This window comes from Musa acuminata, chromosome BXJ1-1 (assembly GCF_036884655.1).
Source record: "Musa acuminata AAA Group cultivar baxijiao chromosome BXJ1-1, Cavendish_Baxijiao_AAA, whole genome shotgun sequence".
NCBI lineage: Eukaryota > Viridiplantae > Streptophyta > Magnoliopsida > Zingiberales > Musaceae > Musa > Musa acuminata.
The window spans coordinates 22,540,949-22,562,281 of record NC_088327.1 but is presented as its reverse complement, the minus strand read 5'-3'; the positions used below and the strand labels follow the sequence as shown (position 1 = coordinate 22,562,281).

Here is a 21,333-nt window from a genome sequence, read left to right as displayed (position 1 = left end):
CCTTTTCTCTTTCTTCTTTTTTTTTTCTCAGCTTAGAATCGGTTGGCTTCTTGAGAGAAAGCACGACTTAGATTGATTTGAGATACTTTAGATGAAGTTCTCCTCCTCCTTTTATAGCTGAGAAAGAGGTGAAGTCCTAATTATATTAAGACTTGGAGTCGTAATGCTTTCAGGACTTTGGAGTTGATCTATACTTAAATCCGGTCTTTGAGCTGCTTGAGATTGAATTTGATCTTTGTTTGGTTTGATCGGGATCAAATTAAAATTTGACTGAAACTCCAATTAAATTAAATTGAAATTTGACTCAAACTATACTAGATCGTATATAATCAGTGATCAACAATATCCGTAGTTATGTACGTACTTGCTCGAGGCTTAGCATGAAACGTTCCATTATTAATTAACATGGACCCCCCTGCTGCTTTATCCTCGATTACTCGGAAGCGCGAGCTGTGGCGGCATGCCCCATCGTATCCACCATCTCAAAGGTGAAGTCGTGGTCCTGAAAGCACGCCTCTCAACCCACCATCCCACTCATCCAACTTGACGCGCACATGTCGTCAGATTAGCTCGACCAGCTTTTGATATGGACCCTTTCTTTCCTCGACGCTTCGCACGCAGAAGCGCTCAGCAGATACGGTAGAAATGAAATGCTTATTCTCAACATCAGACTAACCAGAGAAGCACGTTACTCCTTGATGTGTGCTCCTTACATGCAGGCGCTTCTCCACGTACGTGTGACAAGTTCTCGTGCGCTTCTCCACGTAGGGGGCGCGCATGCTTCTCCTTGCAAGCGAAGAAGCACCAAATCAATCCTCCAGACCTTATAAGGTGCGCGGGCTTCTCGCTCGTGACTGGGCTTTTCCCATATTCCCATTGCTCCTTCGTGTACCCAGAGATGCTGGCCTCCGCACGCACGCTTCTCACGCATGGCCAGCCTCACTGGTTCTCAGCATGAAACCAGCCTCACTGGTTTTCAGGCCACTCCCAGATCTCCCAAGGTTGGACCAACATTCTACGGCCCAATCCTCGTCCCCTGCATCCCTAGTAAACCAGATCTCCCATAAGTGGTCAATTCGCAGCCGACAACAATCGAGGTCCTATAAATTGGAAACAGACAAACCCAACAATTGAGAATAAATGCATGATCATTGCTGTTAATCAATTGGGACTTGATACAATCTGTCAACTAGGCATGGTTATATAAACATAGCATTGCCTTTTTAACTAGTTCTTTTATGACTGACCCTGGTGTAGAAAAAAATGACTTACAAACCTACTCTAAATATATATATTCATTACAAACTAGCTAGATCGACATTCAAACTCCTATTGAGCTTTCCTCGCCCACAAGAGACCAAAACTATCTTTTAACTGTCAACATCTTGCTGGATTCATCCGTCAGATCTGCAGGTTGGGCTCCAAACACATTGATAAAAGTATACCAACTGACAAGAATTACCAGGATCTGTAGTGGTATTCAACTAGCTTTTAGCTTTCAGCACCTTCTCATTACCCACCTGAAAAAGGCAGCAGACATGAAAACCAAGGCTAGCAATGGTTGAAGTAGAAGAAAGCCAAGAATTGAATCATCTATGCAACAGATCATATGTGGACTGCATGTTAAGAAGATCAGACTTAATTGAAAGTAACTTCCTGTTAAGAAGAGAGCTACAATTAATTTCTTACAGGAATAAAGGTCAGTTGACATGCAAGCAGAACCCAGCAAAATACCATGGCTAAAAGATGAAAAAAGAAGCTGCATTCATGAAACTATTTGCATTGATTTTGTTGGTCTATACAAAATCTGCACGCTTGTTCCATCCCCACGTACAGTGTGAGTCTTCATCTATATGAACCCCGCTTTACAACTGATCTGTTGTGAAAAAAAAAAAAGAACTATCTAAAATATTTAAAAAAACTGTACGAGGACCTGTACAGCCTTGCAATGGAACAATTAGACAGTGATTACGGAAGACGCGCAATACTCAATCATCTGGCCGCTGGATCTCACCCATCAATATGCGGTTGCTATGGACTTTGAAACCAAGAAGTGACGGATCAATCTGTCTGCCCTTCTTTCCTTTCTTTTTGGCACTCTTACCAGATGAGACAACTTCTAGAGACTCGGGATCAGGCATGGTCTTTTTGGTACTCTTCAGCATATCACTGAATGAAGGTTCTGCAACATCTGCATCGCTGCTCGAAGAGGTTCGACGAAATCTCAAGTCTTTCTTGTTAGACATCAATGTCTCTGAGACATGGGATGTAGAATTACCTCCAAAGTTGAGACATCCTCCTGCACCTCATTTTTATTGAAGACATTTAAAATTCAATCAATTTACAACACAAAAGGACAATCTTCAGAGGTACTATGATCAGTATAGAACTGGAAAAGGTTAAAAGAAATTGAGTATACCCTCAGAAGATCCATTAGTAGGATTCTTTGCCTTTGCAGATTGCTTTGAGGCCAGGTCAGATCCTGCTATAGATGAGGTAGAATGAGGATCACAAGTATCTGCTAAGAATGAATTGTCATCTCCTTTCAAGATATCACCAGAAATCCTGCAAAACAAAAGGAGCATAAACATATTTGTGAAAGAGAAACAGTGAAAATGACATTCAAGGATTCCAACCTAGTAAAAGAAGAATATTTCCCTATGTGATTTCTCACCAAAATCCATACTCGGGAACAAGCAATGCTTGAAACTCAGGAATGATTTGGAATCGTACTTAAGCTTTGAGAATGGGATCAACTTAGTCTAATCAGATCATCAAACTGGCATTTCAGCCTAAACACAACAAGAAAAATAAGAAAATTTACAAAACAAATAACTTCCAGAACAGCAATATATGTTCAATAGAACAAGAATGAAAAATGGTCTAATCCATCATCATTATATATTTTAGAAATAAGCTATGTCATGATCAATGCTCTCCACATCTCCTTAGTCTCATCAATCCTTCACCTATTTCCACCCATACTATGGAACTTTCAATAATCCACCCAGAATAAGTAGCCTAGTGATTTTATGACAGCACATATCCAATAAGGATGAGTCAATTATTCAACAAAATTGAGAGATTGATGAAACTTTTATTCATATATAAAACGGGATGGTTATATTGATGAAAGGCATCAAGAATCTTATGTGATCACCAGGTACCTTTCAGATTAAAAAAAAATTTTATAAAGCAGTTGTTAGACCAGCAATACTTTATTGATCTAAGTGTTAGATAATTAAGAAACAACATACAAATGATTTATATTACTGAAATAAGGATGTTGAAGATGGTGCAAACATGTGCTCAGAGACCGACGGAGGTGGTAATGATAAGAGGTGAAATTATTACTGTTAGTAGTATGATGAGAGGTTGAGGAAGACCAAAAAAATATTTAATAGAAACTATAAATAAAGATTTAAATACTCTTAACTTGACTTAGAGTTTTTATATATCTCAATCAATATTTTTAAAAGTGCCTAGTCCCAAAACGCTTGAGGCACTCCCAAATAGTATAATTAAAATAATATGCAACTAAATAGAAATATACTAAACAGGTTTATGGAGGCCTCTGTTAGACCAAAAACATCTTGCTAACCAAGAATGTTTTGCTGCGCTAAGATGTCATCAAGTAAAAGCTAAGGCAGTTTCATGTATAAATCAACGTGCATATTGCCCATGGTGTTGTAGATACAACAAATATATTTAAACTGCACCAAACGAGTTGCTGCTCATCCGTTTGCAATTTAATTAACAGGAAGGTGGGGGAAGCAGAGGGTGGCAAATGAAACTGCAGCTACAAACGAACGAAGCTGCAGTGGCGAACGAAGGCAACAGATGACATTGTTGACGACGGAGTGTGCGAAGGCAGCAAACAAACGAGATGGAAGAGGTGACCGTCGATTGCGGACAAAGCTACTACAACATCAGACACAGGTATAGGGCGGACGAGGTTTAGGGTTTAGACAAACTGCAGTGGCGGACGAGCTACAACGACAATAGTCAAGTTGTACGAGCAAATGTGATTGGACGAGGTTGCCAACGATGGCGGGTTTCATTTCACCTTGTTTTCTGTTATTGGGTCGGGCAAGGGAGGGGGTTGGACGGTGTTAGAGTAACTATGTTAGTTGGTTTGATTGAACTAACTTATAAGTCCAATCAAACCAAAGTTTGAACCCAACCAAATTTGGCTCGGGTGCTCGCCCGCACCTGGCACCTAGGCTCGAGCAAGTGTCCGAGTAGCGCTTAGTTGAAGCATTGCGCCTACGGTTTCTGCAAGATGTTCAGGCCTCGCCTCGCCCGAGCACCTAAGCGAGCGCCGAAGCATCCTTTGAAAACACTGATCCCAAATAGTTAGAGCTTGTTGCTTTGACGTTGTTGTCATCGCACATGTCTAAAAGGCAGTAAGATTCACCTCTAGCCAAGGGATTTCTCTATCATGTAACAGTTTCTCCTCTTCTCCTTCACCAGAATCACCACAATCCAAGTGACCAATGGATCATTATATCCAAAAGAATGAGTTACCCTCGATAGCTTGCCGATATTTTCTCCCAGTCCTACATTGCATTTGTGAAACATTAGTTGGTCCTCAATAACCTGCCTCTTGAGTATGTTTTCTCATGAAGTCTCTTCTATCACTGTTCTTTCCTAATCCATTTATTTCGTAGGTCATTTCATATCATAAATTTTTGGCAAATTGTAATGGTACATCAAAACCAAGATGTAAAATCTTGGTCTGGTGCCAATACCGGTTCACAAACAGACTGACATGGATCATATACTGAAACATGATACCTGCTAGCACTGCCTAGAACAAAGAAAATGGAGAGAATAGATGATAATTCCTAATGTAACATGTCATAAAATCATGTAATATTTCTAATATATATTAGGCATCAGGCAGCAAGTCTAGATACTATCAACTGCAGAAGGTGATCACCTAGCTGGCAGCCGCACAATCATGGGCATCTAGTCACAGCAGCCAACGTTATTATTGCAATAGTAGCAACAACTGTCACCAACGTAAATAGGCTTTTACAACTGCAACAACACCAGTGGCCGAACCACATAGCAACAGTTGCTGCATCTGCCGACTTTGATGAAGCAACAACAAGGCTGCTATTACAAGGAAAATTAAGGAAATAGAAATTGTCTGAGTAGGACTATAGAAAATCGGAAAAGAAGCCTTTAGCTTATTGATACTGAGATTCACAAATAACTTCTTGTTAGTATCCTATTGATAATTTGATATCCTCAAAAATTAAGGCATCGGCAGAAGGTGTGAAGTGAATAGAACTGAATGAATTTGAAAGTTATATGGTGACGGGATAATGATAATAAAGCCCATAGATAAACTAACTACACTTTAATCCTCACAATATTTTAGCATGTGCTTAAACAAATCAGCTAGTCATTGATTAGGAAATTGGTTAGAAATTAAGAGGTCATCCAATCTCAACTGATCTAATGTGCAAATCTAAAAGGCTTCCAAGCTACCTTAGTCCACGTGAGTTCTACACCCCTTTTTTTAACAATGAAATTATGCAATCACATGCTTTAGCCTACCATCTCATTCATAAAGACATTCAAATGAATATAAAAATGATTCAAAGGCGTGAGAGTGCTTTCCAGGTAAATTGAACATGGTTTCTCATCCTGAGGCCTTTCTCAAGATCCTCCAATTCAAGAATACATCTTCGTATCATGAACTCTTCAGACATCCTTTTTATTTACTGATTCAGTTTCAAATTGCATGGCATCTTCTTTTCAAAATGCAACAAATGATAGTATTTCAAAGGCATTCTAGGCTTAAAAGCAATAGCAATCAACAAGTATACATTACCATACCGAGGAAAGAGGAAGAGGATGCCTATAGTTAGGAGGAAATCAAATTGTGGAGGGCAATAATGATAGTAATAGCAAGAAGGAAAGAACTTTCTACTAACAAACAAGGAATAGAAGAGAAAACTAAGAAGGAATATAGAGAGAAGGTACAAAGAAAGAGAAATAAAGGTAGCTGGTCAAACTAAAAGCAAAAATTAATAATCACAATGAATATTGATTCACTACATCCTCAGTATTATGCTTATGTTTCCATACATGATGCATGTCACTGGATCTTAATTGTTTTAATATGCTCTTTTTCTTCTGTTTTTATTTATGTGGGCAATTCTAGTATAATCGTCAGTCAAAACCTGTCTTAGGATTATGATAAAATGTCCAATATGAAACAACAGATCTTAATTACTGTCCTATGTGATCTCCACTGAAAATTTAATGCAGGGAGGTCTGTCTAACATAAACGCTTTCAAAGGACTTACATTAAAAATATTTGTATATTTTAAGATGCATATATGCATTAATATTATTTTATAATAATTTTTCTTAAGCACCCACCTCTGTGCCGAGACCTTCAACCTACATTCAAGGGGTTACCACCAGTGACCACCTTGGAATTTGGACGACTTCAATCTTGATCAAATCCCATGTCTTTCTTTTCAACTGAGACAAGTTCAAACAGCTTTTTGCTTGTTCAAGCTCAGCTCCCCATACACAAACAAATAGAGAGATGAACTAGAATCCTATAAATGGTAGTGGACCTGAATCCAACCCATCCCAAATTTGTCTCGGGACTTCAAAGTGGCAACAAAGTTCCTGAAGAAAGTTGATCAAAAATATGAATATAAACAAAAGAGTTGATAGTTAGTAAAGACATTCTTGTTAAAGAACTAAAGGATCCTCCCGAACTAGTGACCTCAATGCCATAGCTTCATCCTTTGCAATGATCAACACTAGTAACCACGGATTTGAATACCGTACCATACCATCTGACACGGGCGGTACATACCGGTCTGCCAGCTGACCGGCACACGAACCACCCAGTAGCGGACAGAAGGACGAGCACGACGATGAGGAAGATGAGGCTGCTGTAGGGGGCAAGTCCTCGCTCCATCGGGAGCAGTAGGGGATGGAGGGATCGTGGCTGCTGTGGTCAGGGAGGTCACGATCGACGACGAAGGAAGGGGTACTGGCCTAGGTTGGAGTGCTGCTTCCCCTTCTCGCTCCCGTCGTCATCTTGGTCTTCTTCCTCAGTTGTTGAGGGCAGCAGCAGATGAGCTTTCCCTGGGCCAGATCCCCACCAGATCCGACTGTGGTGAGAGCATTGCGAAGTGCCTCACGAGGGATAAGTTCGAGTTGGGGATGGAGGCGACCCGCCGCATCCTCACCCACTCTGCCATCACCCCCTTTCCGTCTCTCAAAACCTTCTCGCATTCTCTTTTCATCTCTCGAAATCCCTTTCCGTCTCTCGAAACCATCTCGAAATGCGAGATGGTTTCTTCTTAAAAGGTGTATCGCTCGGTACGTCATACTGTACCGTACCGAACAAAGCTCGAGACACCAGTACAATACGAAATTAAAAACCTTGGTAAGAACAATAGTCCATGTGTGCATGCCCATGAAGATGCACATAAATATAGTATAGGTGTATGACTTAAATTCTCCTGAACTAGTGACCTCAATGTCGTAGCTTCATCCTTCGCAATGATCAACACTGGTAAGAACAATAGTCCATGTGTGCATGCATATGAAGATACACATAAATATAGTATAGGTTACTAGAAAAGATAAAAAAATGGTGTATGAATTAAATTCAAGTAAATTCATGCAGCACAAAAACCATGCACAAACCATTCATTATCCAAATGATGTTGGATTATTATCAAGAAGAAAAGCAAACAAAAAGTACCCAATAAGATAGTGAAAAAGAAAACCAGTATCAAGATATCATGATTTCAAAGCACGAAAAAAGATTTCATCCGATTCTTATTCTTTTCACAAAAGCAGAAAGAATATCCTTACATGTTATTACCCAGCCCTTCAATATGAGCGTTATCAGTCCCTGTTTCATAATTGTAGAAGCTCAAACCTCTGGCTGCATAATACATCAAGTTCATAGTTACATAAATTGCCAAAGGGGACAAGCAGTTAACTCAAGAATAAAAACATTGCCAGATCACATTACCAGCCTTGCTAGATAAATCATGCCTAAAAAGTTTGTCAACATTAACCTCCTCATGACCTCCACCTATTGCTTGCATAACCCCACTGTCCTGCATGTTCAATGCTGATTGAGTCCTGGAACTGCCCTTTAGACCCTGCATCTTCCTATTTTCCACCTCCTTTAAATTGTAGAAATCAAATGATTGCAAGGAAGCATCACCCAAAGAAGTCACAAATTTCTCTCTTTCAATATAATCCGTATCTGAAAGAAAATGTTTCTGTTCAATTAATGTTGCAGAACCAGATCTCAAACTGGGCCTTCTACTGCTCTCAATGTCATTAGCACTACCTTCCAGATTTTTGTTGATCAGTTGCTTGTTTCGTGGCTGTCTTACTTCAGAAAAAAGAGAACCCTCAGACATAGAACCACTAAGTCCCACTCTATCCATGTCAAGATTAAAGGAATGCTCTGGACCATGCTGAGAATAGAGCCAAGAAGAGTCCCCATGCTCATTGGAAGATGGAGTGCTATATACTCCTAGTGGCTGTTGAGATTGGAGAAGCATTTCTTGATGGAGCAAGTCTCTCAATTCATGCCCTGAGCTTCCATCATTTCCTACAAATGATGCCCATACATTTGGGTCCTTAACAGAGTGACTTATGCTAATGCCCCTCTTCTTTTCTGCTTCTATTGGCAAGTGCTTCAAATGGGATTCCATTAAATCAGCTGAGAGCTGCCTATTTGGTTCAAACCAGTGCCTCTCACTCACATCCATGCTTGCACCAGTTAAATCATTAGCAATCTGATTCTGATGAGAGTGTACACTAGAAGGAAGCTGTCCTACCTCACCAGAAGTATGCAGATGATTAAGATGCTCATGTGCATCCAGTCCTTGTACTCGTGCTAAGGCATTAATGAGTTCCAAGTTCGGACCAGGAGTACCTGCATGCATTTGTAGCCTGTCAATAGGATGTGACCCTTGTTCATAAGGCCCTCGTTGCATTCTCTCATGAAACAAAATGTTTGGTTGAACATGACTGCGCTGCTCAAACAATGGTCCCTTGGCTGCCTGCATAAACTCTGATTGGCTAGATCTGGCAGAAAAATCCTGGTGTGGACCAAGTGCAGTCCTGATAAACTGACCAGATTCACCAACTGACCAAACCCCCCCTATGTGTCTCTCTTCTTCCATTGCAGACAGCTTGGTAGAAGCAGGGGACAGTTGTGCCTGAAGCTGGTCCAGCTGAAGCCCTAAAAGAAATTGTTGTTCTATAGGAGGCACCTGCCTCTGACTGGAATGGGATAGAATATCCAATAAACCATTATGACTCTGCCGTTGAATATTCAGCCCTAAGTTTGCTTGGATATGTTGATCTATAGCTGAGTCATGATGCAGTGAAAGGTTGTGAGACTGTTGTGACTCTTTCAAGAGCTGCTGTCTAAAGCGAACCTGATCAAACATGTTTATCCCATGAGGATCAATGTTGGATGTTCCAAAACCAGCTTCAAGTAATTGCCGATGCAGCAGACGTTCAAGATACATCTGCTGCTGGGATTGTTGTGGTTGCGGTTCATGATGAAGACGATGTTGTAACAATTGAATCTGATGCTCATGCAGTTGTGTCTGTTGCTGACGCAGTTGATGTTGCTGCTGCAACATATCAAGATGTCGCAGCTGCTCAAACTGAAATTTCAACATACGCTCTAGATCCTCCACAGGTTGTTGATGAACATGGTGATGTTGGTGCATAGGTCCATGCACCTGGTCCAAAAGTGTACCACTGAACTCAGCATTTTGATGGGCCAGTAAACATTGCTGCTGAAGTTCTTTCATCTGTAATTGTTGGAAGAGTAGGCGCTGTTCTAAGCCAAAGTGGCCTGACTCAGCTTCAATCTGTGACATGTTATTTGCATCAAACATATCAGGAATTATATTTAAACTATTGCTCCTTCTATAGTTTTTGGACAATGAATTGTTGCCAATAGGGAAGTCACTGATCAAATTGAACTGCGTCTGATTGAGGCCAAATGGAAAGGAATTTCTTGAAGAATCACAGTTGCCAATCAAATTCTCAGAAGACCCTGCAATATTTGATGAAAGGGGAAGCTTCTGTTGAGTTCCTTCTAGCTCAGACCACAATAATCCAAAAGGATCCAAATTATTCTCTCTTGGAATGTGCTCACTGGCAAAACTAGTATTTCCAGCCTCTGGCACCATATAGTGATGATTATTAGGGGACCTTGATAGAGCAATGTGGTCATTAGCAAATTTTCCTGATTGTTTCCCCATGTCACTCATGGACCTACCTTTGTACAATACAACTGTAGAAAACAAAGTTTTATTCAGCTATCATGAATCTTTGTATAAAAGTGAAAAAAAAAAAACAAGGCAAACTGCTTTAAGTATACAAACCTTCTGCATCTCGCCCAGTAAGATCATGAAAGATGTGTCCACCAGTTGCACCTGGTGGGGTCCCTGAGCTAGGGAAAGATAAACTGTTTTTGTTGGGATCTGTGAAAGCTTCATTTTCAGGAACATCATGTTTTCCATGATGATCCAGAGAATCCCATGATAGCGCCCTTCTTTGATTGTTTGTGGTGGAAGAACCACCAGTACCATGGGAAGAAGGGATACAAGACTCCAGGTCACTCCTTGTAGCATCCAAAGGTTCGGACTTTTCGCCAGAACAGATATCAGGGCCAGAATGGAACTCCAGTTTCAAGTGAGGCATTACTTCACCAAGTGGCTGAAAAGGTGTGCCATCAGGAGCATCTGATAAGCACACAGGTAAATCTGTACCAAAGAAACCTTGTTCAAACCATGAGATGATATCAGCACCGAGAAATGGGCCCTGTATGTCTCCTTGGGGATCCATGTAAAATAAACTCAACTCCTCAGGAGTGCCCTGTTCTGAAAGATTCATCTCAGCTTTGCTGTTTTTAAGTTTGTTGATTCTTGGAATCGCTTCAACAAAAGATGAATCAAATAAAGGGTATGACTCATCGGGTAGCTTAGCATTAAAATCAGAGACAGTTAAATCCTGTCCTTCTAACTTGATATCTTTTAGAATATCCACATGACTTGATTCATCATCAACATTTACTACTTCAATCTGACCATCATTTATCTGGGAATTAGTAATATTGCTGACTGAAACTGGTTTATCATGAAAAACCTCATGATCTGCAATTTTTTTAGTCAAACCATTAAAACCCACCAAATTAATCATAGTGTTGACAGCCTTTCGTTCTTCATGGTCAGAATTCAACTCTGAAATGAAAAATCAGTCCAACTTTTAGTAATATCTAAAAAGTCAACGCAAAGCTTCAAAAAAGACATGGAAAGACAAGCATTATTATGACCTTCAGAATTTGTAAAAGGTCCCCTTCTAGCATGTTTCTTCTCAATCAGGGTTTTGTCTCCATCACCTAAATAAATATATACAAGGCTCAATAATCAAACTATACCATATGAATATGATGATATGTTGCATACCTATCCCAATTTTATTATCCCTTGCCATCCTTTCCCAACTTGAACTTGCTTCACTGCTCATGACTTTCCCCTTCCAAATATCTTTCAGAAGAACCTTCACACCACGCAACCAACTTTATTAAATTAATGTGTTCATTGTAAAGATCATCCTCAACAAAAAAAAGAAGTAATTTGGCAAGAAAATCCAGAGAAATAACAGCAGGAATAACAAACATAAATGTAACTCTTAATAAATACACCTTCCAACCAAATTTTTGCCTGTGCAGGACCCAGTATTGCAGGCATACTTCATGCTTCAGATGTTTCACAATGTTACTTGGCACTACACTCAGTAAAAATCGTATATACTGGATGAATATTTTGCCACTGGAATCATAGTTCACATGCGTATCACATCATAATGTGTCTTTTCATTATTGATCAGACCATGTAGAAACAGGCAATTCCAAAGTGACAAGCTTTTCCTAGTTATACATGTGTACCAAGATCAATTCCATATGCAAAAATGATTCAAATTCCATTTCCAAGAGCAAACAATTCCATAGTAATACAAAACAGATAAACAATAAGTAATATCATGAGAGTAGCAAAATCAATCTTCAAACTATATCATCTATATGCAAGATGCAGAGAGATTATCCTTAGCTGCAAACGCCAAAAGGAACATACTGAGGTAGAACTAAGATATGGGGAATACAAATATAGATTACCTCTTCCTCAGCATCAGGTATGACAAAGGCCAAAGGAGTCACAAAACTAGATTCTGTTATCGGAGGAACTTCTACAAATCTCACAGGAGTAGCATCAATGACTGTGATCTTCTGCTTCCTATAAATATCTAGTAGTTTACCCCTGGGATACCGGAACTCCGCTTTATTTACTGGAGTTGCACCAATAGGGCCAGCAGCAGATGACCTGCCAAATTGCAATCCTGTAACAGAGTCTGATCTACCCCTACCACGAGCAAAACCCACATTTGAATCCTCCGTGGAAACTCTTTCCAACCCAAATCCAGGAGCAGCACGAATCACTGATGACCCACCGGAATAAACATCCTGACGATGGCGTGGCCTCCACTTATCACGAGAATCAGATCCAGATAAGGGGCGGAAGCTGGCAATAAAAAACTGTTTCTCAACGTGAGAATCTTCTTTTTCTGCATCCACTTTCTTTTCTGTCCGCATTTCATTCTCTTTGTCCTCGGGACCCCACCTAGATGACCACTTGCTGTCACGGCGATTTTCATTCCCTGTACCACGATTAGGAACTTCATAAAACTTGTCAGATGAAGGTGAACTCCTAGAATCAGCAGATTCTCTCAACAGGATATTGTCAGGACGGCGGTCACTTTTTCGGTACTCGGTTTCTCGATCTCCTTCCTTTTTACGTTCTTTCCTACCAAGCAAGCTAGTTTCTCTCTCCTCTTCACGCCAACGGCGGCTAAAATCTACATCACTTGCATTTCTTATCCATTCTTTCTTATCCTGGGATCCATCCAGACGCCACATATCTTTCTGAATAATATCAGGCAAGGTTCCAGAAGATGCTGAATTTGGTGGGCGGGTATCCTAACACGAATAACATGGAGGTCAGAATGCCTAAGAAAATATTACAAAATCTAGAAATATTATAAACAAAATCATATTTAATGCTATTATTTTTCATGAGTGATAGTTTCCCAAAATTACTTAGATTTCGCATGAAAAGTGTTATAATCAAAATATGGTAAACCACAACAAAGTAAAATTGTCTAGAGAAGTATCTTATATCCATTATCAAACCAAACAAAACTAATATCTCACATCATTCTCCAAAGAACCAAAGTATCCAACAAATCCTTTCAGGTTCAAACACATGCATCAGATATACTTATCAAGGCAGCAACAGAAAAGATAGAGAGTGATGTACAAATAAAACAAAGACAACAGATGTTTAGTATGATGGACCAGGTTGCATACTGCAGTTTGTTAAAAGCAAGGTAACTGATGGAATTACCTTATAATTATGTTGACCAAAGGCTGAGATAATCACTAAGGCTGTGCACATCCAATTTGGTTAGAGTGTAAATGAGAATGAATCAAATTAATAAATATCAGTTTGAGAATTTCTCAAACCAAGAAGAAATAACACAGTTCTGTCTGGTTTTTAATACAGTTTCTAGTTATTAGGAAATATCATTGTAATTCAAATATTCAAACTATTACATTATAGCATGAAAAGCAATACAAGGATGTTTGTAGAATATGATATTCATTAAACAAAATAATTGCAACACGAACTCCTTAAAAGATAATAAAAAAAATGACATACTTTAGGAGTGAGAAATTGGGACTCTAGGCTGGCTCACCTTAAGGTTTTAGTTAAAGAATATCATACACATATATATAGACATATACAAGGTTTGCAATCTCGAACAGGGACCGGTACCAGTGTACTCATATACCAGTATGTACCATACTCTTTAAGAGAGAAAAAGGAGAAGAGGAAGGAAGAGGTACAGTGGAGGAAGAGGTTTGGACATATACATAATATGGGTTAATGCTTAATTTGGTTAATATGAGAAAAAACGGGAGCAAACAACTTAACCATCCATAATTCACAAACCAAAATGTCAAACCATTAACATAAATGGAAGTGTCAAAGACAGTTTAATGGTTCAAACTGCACAGTGCACATTCCCATGGGAAAACTAACCATCAGAGGGAATGAAACTAAGTCTCCATGATGCAACAATAAGTCATTTTGAAAGGTATTAAGTTAAATAAAAAAGAAGGCTCTTGGTGTCAAACCAATTAAACATTCTCAAACACTGAATCACCAACTTGAACATACAAAGAGTAGATGTAAGAATCACTGAATATAATTGGAACATACAAAGAGTAGATGTTAAGAATCAATGCATAGAAATGCAGCAGTGCCCACCAACTCACCAACACTCAAGTATTAAAAGCAACATTTACTGAATGGCTGATGCATAAGTCCCAAAAAGTACCCTCTCATAACAAATAGAATCCAAGACACGAGAAACCAAGTGACAAAAGGTAGCACTGAAAGCTTTTCACAGCAAAATCAACCAAGGTAAACAAGTAATAATTTTCCTTTAGCGAGACTGGTTTTTTTTTTCAAAAAAATTTGAAAATTTTCCATTATATCAAATGGCGCAGATGACGCTCACACATGGACCCAAATCTGAACTTGTGCAACAAGGCACTTATCAACTCAAATGTCTCGAAAGATAACTTTTCGAGGAAACTTTCAGGTGAGGTCCAAACCAAAAGCAACTACGAACAGTTTGATGTCATTTTTCTAATACATGTAACTATACAAAAGAATATTTAAATTGTCATGACAACATTTAAATAGCAATCTAAAGAATGGGAATGATGAATCTGATACAGTAGTATAATATGACGGTATTTCAGATAGAATAACTATTTTAGTGTGCTATGGAGTCTGAAATAGAAGAGGGGATAAAACTTTCAGTGATCCATTAGAACCTGAGGATAACCCTCACATCATTTCACTAAAGAAGTCTTTTAAAGAGGTATCATGATAGACAATTTCCAATGGGACTCTAACAAATATTGACAGCTCCAGATGAATGTTTCTATGACATATGACAATCCAATTCACCATAAACCATCCAATCAACACATATGACCTGAAGGTGAGATCATTTCTTATGATAACATCAAGCCACCATTGTGAATTCAAGAAGTACAAGCAGATAACCAATTTCCCAATTTAAAGGCATCAATATCACAGTGACTAGGTACATTTCTGGTGCACTTGTGGAAGGAAGTAATACTAGTAACTAAACTAGGACAAACTACAAAAAGGAACCAAAGACAACATTTGAAGTTATGCACATGTACCAAACAATATCAAGCAAAGAAAACTCCAAAAGCTAAGCACAAACAAACATCACACTGATGGTAATACATACTTGCTCACTAAATGACAAAAATAACAATTTGATAATTGCAGAAGCTCCAAGAAGTGTTATACCAGCATTAACAAAACATAAATGAACCAAAGCTAACAAACAAACAATGCAAAAAGGCAACAGTCCAGTCCGCAAAAAATTTCCTCAGGGAAATCGAGAGTAGGACGAGAAAGCAACATATCACCAGAAATAAAAGCACAAATATCACCTTCAATTTGCACCTCTCTCTAAAATGCTGCATGACCAACTTGTACAAGCCTTTAGAAGATGTAAGTGGAGATGTTTGAACAGACAAACCACATGATTAAACACAACTGGGAGTCCAACGTGCATAATTGCAAAAATGGAACCTTTCTAGACTTTTGATCTCTGCCTAAAATGATAAAATAAATGGTCTGTTTTATTAGTAAGCTAGATTTATCTTGCATGTTGACTGGAAAATTAAAAACATTTAATTTATTCCTTAAAAATGTAATAATGACCATAAATTTAACTGCATACCCACAAGAAATATGTTCATCATGGATGAACAAATATACATGCTATAAGCACTTCAAAATATTTTTAGTAGTAAGCTAGATTTAACTTGCATGTTTACTGGAATATCAAAAACACTTAAATTGTTCCTTAAAAATATGTAATAATGACCATAAATTTAACTGCATACACACAAGGAATATGTTCATTATGGATGAACAGACACAAATAGATGCTTAACATCAAACTATTTCATAATTTACACATTTTTCAGGTTAATTAGTTAGCTAAAAGTAGTAATTAGCCAACAAGTTCACTTTCTAATTTTGTGGCCTTTCATATATTCTAGAGTTAACTTTAGCCAAATGCAGCTTGTTCCCGGTCCACAAGTTCCATAGCTTGTCTACTCATCCAAAAAATAGAATGACGAAAAGAATGTCGTCCATACGTTCTTTTGACAGAATTATTTGACAGAATTACGAAGTTATCTCAGAAAATGCAAAAGCTGAGCATTCAACATAGCAGCAGTATCTTCCATGTTTCACATGAAATAGCACATTAAATCAAATTCAATAATCTACCAAATTACCAATGTGATGAATGATTTTTAAACCCTAACTTAAAAAATTCTAACAAAATTATATCTTGTTTAAAAAAATTTAATCTACACCACAGAATATGAAGTCTCAGTTGAATGTATCAAGAATTGACATGTTAGAAATAAAAATAAAACTACTTCACAGAAAAGGAATGGGATCCAATTAAGTTTACCAATCACTTTAATCACCACAACCTAACCCAAGAAACCAAATTGCACAATCACTTGGGCAGACTTGCCTTAGCAACATGGCCCAAAGATGGTTAAATCCAAGCAACCAAGATAAGCTCATCTGTTCTTATATAATGGTCTAACTCATCCACAACTTCTAATGTGGGACTAACCGACTAAACAAGGAATTACAATCTCCCATCCCCCACCCACCCACCCACCCATTTAGGTTTGACAATTCAAGGCCCAATGCAGCCTGAAATCATCCAATCAGGTGGCATGTAGGGTGGATAAAGCTGAAGTAAGAGCTCCACACTTGGCATCCCCCTTGCACAATCTACAAGCAATATTTTCCTACAAACCTACTACTCTACATAGTTATAAAATTAGTTGTTAGTTTAATTATAATTGTCACATCTCAATCAGATGGACATAATAGCCTAGCCCTACCATGCGGCCCAAAACAATTAAGCTCAAGCTGACAGTAGTACTCTCATATACCAACCAAGTTCAGTAGCAATCCTTAATGTGGAACTAGTTAGAGTGTCATATTAAAATGAGAATCAACTCTGCATGACTTCGTTGATTCTGTTATAATTATCACATAATCAGACATAAAGATTAAAGTGCTGGCATATATTAAAGCATCAGATGAGCAGAATTCTTTTTACATGTCATGCATAAGCTAAGTGTGCCAATAGCACAGACTTCGAGTACAGTATTGCAGACAATACTTGTGGCTAGTTGGTAGAACCATAACCCAAGCCACCACAATCCTTATTATTACAAATGCTCAATTAAAAAAGCTAAGAGAGCCTAATCAGATAAAATCAATACACACTTTACCATCATAATTGTAATAATTAAATAAATTAGAGGCATAAAATGCATTGTTAAAAGTACATCTTCTACCAAATTGTATATTTTAAAAACCCATCAATACCACACAAAGATTAGATGAAATACTAACTGCCATGCATTTCCTATCTCAGCATAAACTTCCACATTTGCCTATGAAATTCAAGACAATCATCGATCTCCTCAGTTAATTAAACAATAGACTTCTCGTCTGACATGTAATTAAAATCTAACCACATAACTATATGGAATTATGGATAATCAAAATTTATTATATTAAATCTACAAAGAGCATCACAACTGGTGACATCACCTAAATATGCCTTAATATCAGCTTGACAGATCCAAAATTTAATTCTTGATGATTGTAATGAACTGAGAAATGCAAGCGACAAGAACAAACACAATAATAAATACCAGATCAAGAAACCACTAAATTTTGGAAGTTTACCGAGTCAAATTCTGGCGAACCCTTTACGATATTCAGAAGTAAGAAAAAGAATGTAACACTAGAATCAATTGCAACATGTATTAACAGGTGGAAAATTTTGTGGCATTTTGATAGTCATATATCTTAGAGTAGAAATTGTGATATAAACAATAAGCTTAAGTTACATCAACTCCAAAAAAATATCAATGAAAAACTGAAATAAAGAACCTCATCAGATAAATAAAATGGCTGAAGTAGCAAATAATATAAGAAACCAACTATAATGCCTGCTTAGAAAGAATAGTAGAGTAAACAACCACCAAGAAGTAGGAACAAAAGAGAAAGCTAATACCGGTACATTAGAAATACAACCTTGCTGTCACTAGCCTTGGCATAGAGCCATTGGGGCGAGAGTGGAATACTATTTTCAGAAGTCACTTGATCTGCACCATGTAAAACATACAAGTCACTAGAAACAAATTGGAGCATAAAAATAGAAAATCATAAACTAAAATCCTAGATCTTTGTATGGAGAGCATGGTTTGAACATATACGCTGTCATGGAGCGATGGACATGCATCCATGATGCTTTGCAGTCATTGTTTCCTATTGTTTTCCAGTGATCCCGAGAATTTTCTTCTAGGCAGATTGTCCAGGATTGAAAGTACTATCAACCTCATTTTGCTTTGTCAGAAGTGTTCTTTTTTTTGGTTTCTGCTATGTAAAACTCAGAAACATTTCTGGCTTTATGGCATCGCACAGAGGGCATCATAATTTGTTCTCGTGTGCCCATTGTCGTGTGTCTGTTCTCATGTGCTATGAGTTTATTTCTAGTTGACAGTCTTTTGGTGCAAAACATCTGTTGTCTCAACACCCTAGAACCTTGGATGGCATCAAGTGGTGGAACATCTTTCGTGTGTCCATTTTTTGTTAAACGATAGTGCTAGGTGAATATTGGGCCTGCCTTCTGAACTCAAAGAACCCTTTTGAGTGTAATCGTTTAGCCCATTTTTTAGAGCCTTTTGTGCCTAATAAAAGTTGGTAGCTTTGTGTTGTTTGTGATCTTGATTATCTTGCCCTTTCCGTATGCAACGACAACATATTACCCATTCGTTTGTCTTTCTAACCTTCCCCGTAAGCATGAGTAGGTCCTTTGTGGACTGCACAAGTTTAATGTCTAGGTTGACCCTTGTGAACGAATATCACTTGGGTGTCGCATGCCTTAGGTAACCCCAACTATGGACGTGACAAGATGACAAAGTAATGTTAGAGCGGGTCAAACAAACACTGAATTGCCATGGTGAGACATCATGGCAAAAGTAGCACGGTTGTACAATAGGAGCTACAACAATGTGATCGTTCCCTAAAAACAAATGAGAAACTCATGCGAAAATTAGCAAAGACGCTCAAGAGGAGTGGTATTTGCAGTGATTTTCCCACAGAGCAAGAGTTCTCTCATGCAGAAGAGGCACAACACAAAGGGCAACTTGAACGGGTAGAAGCAATGAAGAGTGGCTGAGCTGGAGTTGTGGCTCAACATTGTGTTAATTGAAAGTTAGCAAAGCTCTACAGGAACAGGGAACGCTTTGTGGTGATAGAGTCCAAGCAAGAAGGGTCAGAATCCTGACTAGATCAGTTGGAGATCCAAGTAGAAAGGATAATGAATGATATGAGAGAATCCGTGCAATACTTACAAGAGTAAGGGAATTGACATCTCATGTGTTAACACTCATGCAAGTGTGCATATGTGCAAAGGAATGTCTCGTAGTCATCTATCATCACAAATGAAGGCTCCCAAACCATAGAGCCATAATGGTGCTCAGGATGCCAAGAAGTCAGAAAAGTCTCTTTGATATAGATTAATACTGCAAAGCGACCTCACCAGAATCTAAAGATTCCAAGGTGTCGCCGGCAATTATATATCTCATCGATGATGCAAAACTGTGGTGGCACACATGCTGGTAGGATATGAAATAGGATCACTATAACATTGACACTTGGGAAGCCTTGAAGAGGGAATTGAATACTTGATTCATGTTAGAGAATACAGGGTTCATCGCACCGTGAAAGTTGTGGCAACTTCACTAGACCTAGACAATTCGTGATTATCTAAAGTAGTTTTTTACATTGATGTTGAACATCCAAGACATGTCTGAGAAAGATAAACTTTTCTACTTCCTTGACAATTTAAAATTGTGGGTTCAGCAGGAGTTGCATCATTAAAATGTCCATAAGCTAATAGGTGTACTCGCAAAGGCGGAACGACTCACAGATTTCTCTATAATAGAGATGACAAAGAAAAAGTACTTACTGAAGAAGGGATCTCCAAAAACTTCCAAATAAGAAGAAAAGTGCTTTGATGAAACATGGATACAAAAGTCCTAAAGTCTGGCACATGTCATTTGTGCGGTGGACAGCATCCAACAATGGAATGCCAACAACGAAAAGCAATCAAATGGCCGCAACAAAGAGAAGCACTCAATATTGTCCTACCTTTACGGCTTCTTTATTGCCAAAGAAGAGCATTGGCAAAATCATCTAGTTTGGGCAGGTTGTGTTTGAGTAGCAACGTCTCATCGCCAAGACCTCACATGGGAATTGTGTGTTTGTTGAATGCATTAAGAGGTGAAGTCCAGGAGAAGCCCGAGAGGAGGCCAAAGAAGAAAGGTGACTCTTCAGGCTCTAGTTTGTTAGAATTGGGAAGTGACGAAGGATCACCACGACCATGCATTGGGTCAGTGTAATTTGTTGAATGCAATGTGAGCTCAAAGTGGAAAAGCAATCAAAAACAACATTAAGAGAGACAAAGACGACATCCTATTGATGTTGATGGACATTAGATTAAATGAGAAGATGATTCAGGCATTGGTGGATGCAAGAGCCACACACACCATAGCAAACTAAGAGGCAAAGAGTCCCGAATTAAAGTTCACAAAGAGTTTGAACCGCATGAAGGCAAACAATTCAGAGTCGAAGCCTATTTCTAGATTGGTGAAGGGAATCGACATCTTAATCGGAGATTGAAGTGGGGAAACAATTTCATGACGCTTCCCTTGGATGATGTTCTCTCTTTCTAATAGATGATGGCTCTCCATATACGGCACCACTTTCTAAGATAGCTTCGAAAGACACACTGTCACGGACTTAGCTGGAATTGCCTAAGTCGTGAGGCACCCTTGCGGCCAAGACGCGAACTTAGCTTGAGTTGCCTAAGTCACGAAGCACCCTTGTGCCAACTTCTCGGACTTAACTAGGATTGCCTACGTCTTGATGCGCCCTTACGATATACATCCACAAAGGTCAGCCAGTATACAACCTCACTCAGGTCTCAAAGGACCTGTAAAAGAGAAAG

The 21,333-nt window shown here is 38.7% G+C and overlaps 1 protein-coding gene across 4 annotated transcripts in view; it reads right to left on the bottom strand.

Annotated features, from left to right (window-relative positions):
• Positions 1-1,747: 1,747 nt before the first annotated feature.
• LOC103972804 (uncharacterized) overlaps positions 1,748-21,333 on the bottom strand; it is a 33,774-nt gene continuing 14,188 nt past the window's right edge. Inside the window, exons 3-11 of one of the 4 annotated variants that reach the window (XM_009387167.3) lie at positions 18,354-18,424; positions 12,212-13,069; positions 11,502-11,595; positions 11,369-11,434; positions 10,419-11,276; positions 8,027-10,327; positions 7,864-7,936; positions 2,420-2,565; positions 1,748-2,299 (exon numbers count right to left, since the gene is read on the bottom strand). In XM_009387167.3, coding sequence (XP_009385442.2) covers positions 1,989-2,299; positions 2,420-2,565; positions 7,864-7,936; positions 8,027-10,327; positions 10,419-11,276; positions 11,369-11,434; positions 11,502-11,595; positions 12,212-13,069; positions 18,354-18,424 — 4,778 coding nt within the window. In that variant the 3' untranslated portion in view covers positions 1,748-1,988. Of the gene's footprint in view, positions 2,300-2,419; positions 2,566-2,636; positions 2,793-7,863; positions 7,937-8,026; positions 10,328-10,418; positions 11,277-11,368; positions 11,435-11,501; positions 11,596-12,211; positions 13,070-18,333; positions 18,425-21,333 lie in introns of those variants that run through there. The other 3 variants (XM_065189440.1, XR_001976425.2, XR_001976426.2) reach the window with 3 other exon arrangements.